The sequence below is a fragment of the Asparagus officinalis genome, unplaced genomic scaffold (assembly GCF_001876935.1).
Source record: "Asparagus officinalis unplaced genomic scaffold, Aspof.V1 AsparagusV1_Un1137, whole genome shotgun sequence".
In the NCBI taxonomy this organism is placed as follows: Eukaryota; Viridiplantae; Streptophyta; class Magnoliopsida; order Asparagales; family Asparagaceae; genus Asparagus; species Asparagus officinalis.
Window position 1 is genome coordinate 1 of NW_017973396.1, and position 7,563 is coordinate 7,563.

At 48.6% G+C, this 7,563-nt stretch overlaps 1 protein-coding gene and 2 long non-coding RNA genes across 3 annotated transcripts in view; all 3 read right to left on the minus strand.

The window, feature by feature from the left end:
- Positions 1–2,520: 2,520 nt before the first annotated feature.
- LOC109828357 lies at positions 2,521–2,834 on the minus strand. The gene is made up of 3 exons (XR_002243661.1): positions 2,771–2,834; positions 2,627–2,698; positions 2,521–2,557 (listed from the first exon to the last, which is right to left on the minus strand). It is a non-coding gene; the product is annotated as an uncharacterized LOC109828357 (long non-coding RNA).
- A 163-nt stretch (positions 2,835–2,997) lies between these two features.
- LOC109828355 lies at positions 2,998–3,455 on the minus strand. The gene is made up of 3 exons (XR_002243660.1): positions 3,368–3,455; positions 3,126–3,296; positions 2,998–3,029 (listed from the first exon to the last, which is right to left on the minus strand). It is a non-coding gene; the product is annotated as an uncharacterized LOC109828355 (long non-coding RNA).
- Positions 3,456–5,220: 1,765 nt separating this feature from the next.
- The window catches only part of LOC109828356, an 8,296-nt gene continuing 5,953 nt past the window's right edge, over positions 5,221–7,563 (minus strand). Inside the window, exons 2-4 of the mRNA XM_020395374.1 lie at positions 7,274–7,459; positions 6,227–6,336; positions 5,221–5,901 (exon numbers count right to left, since the gene is read on the minus strand). Coding sequence (XP_020250963.1) covers positions 5,677–5,901; positions 6,227–6,336; positions 7,274–7,459 — 521 coding nt within the window. The 3' untranslated portion in view covers positions 5,221–5,676. The remainder of the gene's footprint in view (positions 5,902–6,226; positions 6,337–7,273; positions 7,460–7,563) is intronic.

Here is a 7,563-nt window from a genome sequence, read left to right on the forward strand (position 1 = left end):
TTCTTCCTCTCCTCGGACCTTTCCGATGCTCGGAGTGGAGATCCCATTCCCAGTTCATCCTTCCAGATAGTGGGGGTGGGGAATCCCACCTCGAGTTTCTTTTCCAGCTGAAGATAGAATATAAAACTCTTCCTCTTTAGCACCGAGAGATAGAATATAAAATTCTTCCTCTCCTCGGACCTTTCCGATGCTCGGAGTGGAGATCCCACTCCCAGTTCATCATTCCGGGTGCTCGGAGTGGAGATCCCATTCCCAGTTCATCCTTCCAGATACTAGGGGTGGAGAATCCCACCTCGAGTTTCCTTTCCAACTGAAGATAGAATATAAAATTCTTCCTCTTTAGCACCGGGAGATAGAATATAAAATTCTTCCTCTCCTCGGACCTTTCCGATGCTCGGAGTGGAGATCCCACTCCCAGTTCATCTTTCCGATGCTCGGAGTGGAGATCCCACTCCCAGTTCATCCTTCCAGATACTGGGGGTGGAGAATCCCACCTCGAGTTTCTTTTCCAGCTGAAGATAGAATATAAAATTCTTCCTCTTTAGCACCGGGAGATAGAATATAAAATTCTTCCTCTCCTCGGACCTTTCCGATGCTCGGAGTGGCGACCCCACTCCCAGTTCATCATGCTGGGTGCTTGGAGTGGAGATCCCATTCCCAGTTCATCCTTCCAGATACTGGGGGTGGAGAATCCCACCTCGAGTTTCTTTTCCAGCTGAAGATAGAATATAAAATTCTTCCTCTTTAGCACCGGGAGATAGAATATAAAATTCTTCCTCTCCTATTTTGACACAACTTTCAACTTCCAATCCGCGCACTTGGTGCATGGGGAATTTTATCCCAAATCCTAAGTAGGGATAAGTCAACACCTAACACGTGTTGCCGGGTAGCCTATTCCCGTAACAAGGGCAAAGTCTACGTATTCAAAGTCGTAGCATTAAGTCTAAGGGAGTTCATTCCTTTAGCACAACGTTACATGCGGAACGGATTTCGACAATCCGCATGCTAGCCCGATTCAAACGGTAATCGGTAAAGGCATATCAAACCCGTTGAAGGCTGGGGGTTTGCCAAAAACCCCAAAGTCAACGCCTAACACGCGTTGCCGGGTAGTCTATTCCCGTGAGAAAGACGAAGCCTATGTATTCAAAATCATAGCACAAAGCCTCAGAGAGTTTACTCTCTCAGCACAACGTTACATGCGGAACGGATTTCGACAATCCGCATGCTAGCCCGATTCAAACGGTAATCGGTAAAGGCACATCAAACCCGTTGATGGCTGGGGGTTTGCCAAAAATCCCATAAAATCTGTCATTCAGAAGAAATACAGACAAATCACAAGAAAGAAGCAAATGCGGAGTTGCTATTAATAGGTCAAGTCAAAAAAAACATACAACAAAGAGCTCATTAGCCCGAAGGCAACTGACGGCTAAGAATATGAGACTTTAAGCTAAAAAGTCTATCTGCATAACTCTGCTCAAGTCCCGCCTACAGATCAGCTCGGGCAGATTCCTCAGAATGGCTTATCTACAGATCTTGGGGCAGATTCCTCAGAACAGCTCAAAATCTCCGCAGCTTCACTCTTCAACTTCATCAGTCCCTCCTGAGTAGATTCGAGCTCCTCGAGTACTTGGTCACGAGAACGCTCTAGTCCAATCAGGTCATCGGCAATAAGAACGGCGGATTCCTCGGCACGCTTCAAGGCCTCCTTCAACCTAGTCGCTTCCTCGCGATTCGAGTCCAAGGAACGGAGTAACTCAGCTTTCTCCCTATCCATCCTCGCCATGTTAGCCATTAGATGCGCAAGGGAGCTCTCGCGTGACTGAAGCTCACGCCCGACGGAAGATCTCAGTTCACGCCACTGCTCCATCCTATGCTCTAACTCAGAGGATACGAAAGAAGAAGCCCCGGTAACCTCCAGTTCCTTCAACTCTCGTATCTCTGACTCCAGGGCAGCGAAATCAGCAGTGAAGGAATCAGCCAGTTCCGGGTATCCTTCTTCCCTCATCATCGTCATGTGGCGAGAGAAGGAACGCCGGAACTGATCGAAGCCGCCTCCTCGGTGGAAGAAACTGAGGTCCGTACGGAAAGCCTCCCTGTCAGGATCGGTGTCGACCAAAAGGCTACGGACACGCTCATATAGGGAAGACCGAGATCCTACAAGCAGAAACATAGAAGCTCAGTGAATTATCGAGTATGAAAAGGAAAGTCAAAAGGCAAGTTCTGAACATACCGACACCAACAGACGTCCCCTCGGGTTGAGGTCCGACAGGCTCCGGGACAGCAGCAGAAGAGGGTACATCAGCCCCTGCAGGCGGATTGCTCGCACCACTCGGCAAAGACGGGGAGGCACCACTGCTATGAAGACTTTCAGCCCCGGGAACTGTAGCAGTATCAGGCTCAACGCCTGGTCCTACAATGACACTCCTAAACCAAATGGAAATTTGGACAAGTAAGGAGAATCGGGATAAGGAGGTCGTATACATACCTGCAATCCCCATGTCCTCAGATGCAGCCGGAATGCCAAGAGTCATAAGAGTATCGGCCCAAGCTGCTGGTCCTATGATGACACTCTCTTATTAGTCAAAATGAAAATTTAGACGAATAAGAAGAATTGGGATCTGCATACCTGTAGATCCATTATCCGCGGGCATTTGAGGGATGTCAGGAGTCATATGAGAATCAGTCCTAGCGGCTGGTCCTATGATTGCACTCATTAGTCAAAAGACAGATAAACATAGGAAAGTACAATATCCCTGAATCGTATACATACCTGCAAGCCCGTCGCTCTGAGGCAAACTGGATATGCCAGGGATAGATACCGGGCTAACTCCAATGGTTGACGCTGCGATAATCAATCATTCATTGGTCAGATAAAAGATCAGGCAAGAGGAAGAAAATCAGATATATACCGGTAGATGAATCGTTCCCGAAGAATGGTCTCTCGGTCCCTCTGGAAGTCTGCTCAGCCAGCATGTCAGCTAATAAGCCGGCATCCGGCTTCGAGAAGCTTGGCCCCTCCATCGCAACATCTGCAGGGTAACCCAAATGTTGAAGGATGAGGAAAGCTCAAACGAGAAATCTTCCTTCACCTTACATAAGGAAAATGACATTGGATGCGGATATACCTGAATAAGGGATTGTGGGCTCAACATTATTTATCTGCTCAAGATCGATGTTAAGGTCGATGCCCAAAGACCCATCGTGAAAAGCGTCGCACATTTGTTGCACAAAGCAATCCATGTTGTCAACGCCAGGGGACGCCGAACCCGGTGGGAGTTCGCCCTCCTCGAAGAAACCTGAAGCACAAAACATGGTCACAAATCCCCAAAAGGTAAACAACCTTGAAGCAAGAGCAATTGAATGTTACCTCCCCCTCCATCGGCGGTGCTCCCTAAGTCCACTCCACAGGGACGCTGACCGTCATGGGACTTATGGGCAGTCTTCTTCCTCTTCGGGGCACCAACCCTCCGAGGACCAAAGGGTCGAACATGCGCAGGCCTATCACACGTTTCAACGTGTGTAGGAGCTGAGGGCTCATGATCACCGGCTGTCCTACCTAAAATGACAATAGCCATTTCAATGAAAAAGAGCTGTCATTTATGGAAAATGAAAATTAAAAGAGATAGGACAAACCAGTATCGAAGTCCCCTCTGCCGGTATCCACGTCCGCATACTCGTCCTCGGAGTTCTCGTCATCATCACCCGCAGGGAGAAGTTCTTCTTCGTCTGAGACAAGAGATTTGGCATGCCCTTTTCTCCGCTTCTGAGCAAGCTCAGCTCTGCGACCAGCCATCATAGCAGCCCGGACCGCATACTCGGACTGCAACTCTGAGAGGCTCCTCGCGCTGATGGACTCATATGCAGAAAGGAACCACTTGCAGCTGAGGAAAGTGATCAATGGCTTACGCCGGTACGAAGGAAGAGCAAAACGGGCTCCAGTACAGCCCACCATCGTCCATAGCCACGCTCGAACGCCATCAATCAATCCTCCCTCAACCCGCAGGCTGCGGCTCGGATTCCCGACATACAGTTGGTCATAGCCGAATTGTCGAGCAAAGCGGCAAGGGAGATAAGGCTCTATGTGGCACTGGTTCTTCACCCGAAGGACGAGATAGCCTACACGGATGTTCACTAACCACCGGAAGCAACCAGCGTCAAGAACGGTCCGGTCACTTCTAGGTTTCTCCTCATCAACCAGCACGTCGCCATAGCGACCTGAAAAGTGAGGGAAACACTTAAAGAACTCCCAACTCTTGCGGACCCGGAGCTCTCGCTGAACATCACTAAATTTGCTCCCAAACCATCTGCTCTGCTCCAACAATTGCATGAAGGGGACAGGGATGTCAACAACGCTGGGGGCCGACATCAAGTCGGGACGGTGAAGAACGAGCCACGCCATCAAATATGCGTAAGGGAGCTCAACCTTTGGGCAAACCAGCTCAGCTGATGGTTCAGAACCCATATGTGTAAAACTGCTAACCAGACCCCTGAGCCCGCAATGGATACTAGCAACCATTGCTGGGAGCAGGGAAAGCTCTCTCCCATAAGCCAGCTGAACTGCAGGGAAGAGCACCTCGATGGGTAGAGCGTCAGAAGGTTGGTGCGGGACGACACACTTCTTCAACCAAAGGGCAAGGTAGCCTGCTAATAGCGCCCGGGACCCTATAGACCTCTGTGCGCGGCGGAGAAAAGAGCGAAACTTTGTCCCCGCGGGAAAAGCCCCCTCAGCACTGCCGATAGTGTAGGAACGAACCTCAGCCTTTTCCAACAACTCATTAACGGCCGAAGGAGTCATCACGTCTAATTCATGAATGGGCGCACTGGAATCACCTTCCAAGTTCTGGAACAAGTAGCTGGCAAACTGCTTCAAGCTGATCTGCCTCTTCCTTCTCGCTTGGGGAGAAGTTTGGATCAAGGAAGTGTAGTAGTGGCAAGTAAGATCCCAGAGTGTGTCATACATGTCCGGAGTATCTTTCTTCATACACTCCAGCTGCTGGTTCGTAGGGAAGTACTCCTGATACGGACAGTCCCCCATCGGAAGACCCGAAACATAATGCATCTCGTGCAAGGCCAACCCTAGCTCACCTCCGCTGGTCAGGAAGGTGTTGCTATCGGGCACATAAGTCTCCAGCAAAGCCAAGAAATGGCGACAGCTGACTGGGATGCCGTACATAGTAGCTCGTATGGGTGCATACAACCCACTGCTCTTCAGATCCCTCTCCCAGCGCGCCAAGACGAAACCAGTCATGCGCGCCCACCACCCTTTGGCTAGGGAGGAAGCCCAGCCATAACATCTGTACTCCGATGGGGGTAACTGTCTCCCAAGAAGAGCCAGACGGTTGCTCACAGTCGGAGCAGCAGCTGACACCTCGCCTGGGGGTGCAGTATCAAGACCCATGATCCCGGGTCGTAGACCACGCACGTCATGATACCCCTCAGAGCCAGGAGTCTTATGGTGAGTAGCATATCCGCATTGAACCCGATCAGCATCTTCAGTAAGATGCCAAGACATCTGCCGGTCCACGGCTTGCCCCTTCAAATGACTGAAAGAATAGTGGCGTGGAATCGAAGGGATGTACAAACAGGCTCCACCGTCAAGAGTTAACCAATGCTCCTCACAAAGAGTCAGCGTGGCAGGATCCCTGACATGATCTCCAAATAGAAAACCCGGCTTCTTTAGAACCTGAGTGGAAGTAGAATCAGGGGTGAAGGAGGCATCTGTGATAAGTTGGCGCAAGCAATGGCGCCCTCCTTCCTGTATCGAACGGCAAGAGTCATTTGGACGATCCCCGTCGAACCGAGGAAGTGGGCCAACAGCCTGCCTAAGAGTAGCGGAAGAGAAAACCTCCCGACTACATCCGGTGTTGGCGTGAGGAGGAAGGCTACCCGCGGGAAATTCCACTGCAATAAAGCACAAGGGCGGAATCAGAAAATCCATCTCGTAAGAAGAATGATAGACTCATCCACGGAATAATTGGAGAGACGATTTTGAGTGACCTACACCAGAAGGACGGCATGCGTCATCACGTGAATAACGTGGTAACGTACACCGACCTATAAGGTGTAGGACAACACAAAATCGCCCCAATATATCCGAAGACTTGAATTGGCTAAGCAAAACAAGTCTGAAACCTTACCCTCCGCGAGAGAGGTATCGGTTCTTCCTTCATGACCCGCAAAGAGGTCAATCAGGGATGTAAGACAAAATCTCTGCATAAATTCTCACCCCCGAAAAATGAAGCCGCGGGAGAGGATGTCGTGGGGACCTCCTCCTCACTATGCTGTGAACGAGAACGGCTCCTCCGGGGACGAGATCGACGCGGAGACATTGCAAATCTGCAACGAAAAGCAGCAAGTCAGGTACAATCTAAAACATGAATATACGAAATTTAAAAGGGAAATTAAGAACTTTAATTAAAATCCTATACACAAATAGGATTTCATAATTGAAGTCTAATTAAACCTACAAATTTCGTGCACGATGATTGTCATCTTTCACGGTGAATTTTGGTGAAATACCCAAAATACCCTTTGTGTTCAAGGCCAAAATCTAGGTCAAGGACACGCGTGACCCGGGTCATGATCGTCACATTCGATCATATAACACCCCGGTACCCCACAATTTTGGTTAAAATTTGCAAATGAGCCCTTTTGCAGAATTCAGCCAATTTTGCATAAAAGCCCCTCTACAAAATCTTGGTTTGGGCTCCACATGCCTTATCAAAATTTTGATCATGAGTTCGTGGTCAAAACTCATTGGATTTCAGCCATAAGTTCACTGCCTTTTGCAAATAAGTCCCTCTAAGACATTTATGGGCTGTTTTGCAAATAAACCCCTCCAACAACTTTTGGTCCTCTTGCCTAAAATACCCCTCAAGCTTGTGGCCAAATGAACATGTAATTTAGGTCCTAAACTTCAGTCCTCTATTACATGAACACCACCCCAATTCTTCGGCCACTTTTGCAAATAAGCCCCCAAAACTTTTCGGCCCCACATTTGCACATAAAACCCTCAATAAGGTATGGTCTTTTTGCATGAAACACCCATCCAAATTGTTACCAAAGGGGAATGAAATCCAAGCCTCAAAATTTCAGTCCCATTTTGCAAATAAACCCCCACGAATTTTGCAAATAAACCCCCCAAAGTTTCGGCCATTACCTCTTTTTGCACAAAACCCCCCGAAATAATAGTGCATACATGCCCCCTAGTCTACCACAAGAATAAAAATGCAACCTTTACCACAAAATAAGAGGATGGTGAAGAGGAGCTTACCCAAATCAAGAGGCTTGAAATCCCCAATCCAAGAGTCAAGATCCGAGCTTGAAGGTGGAGGGAGAAACCCTAGTGAAAAGTGAAAATTTTCGGCCAAGAAGGAGCATACAAAAAACCGAATTTCTTTGGGGTATGGAGCTCTTGAAAGAAAAACAATGGAGGAGGTTTGGAGGAAGAAGATGAATTCTCTTTTGAAAAGAGGGGGGAAAACAAAAGGGGAAACAAATTCAAACAAGAAAGAAAACAAAGAGGGGGGAAACAAAATGAAGAAAAAGACAAAAGGGGGGGGG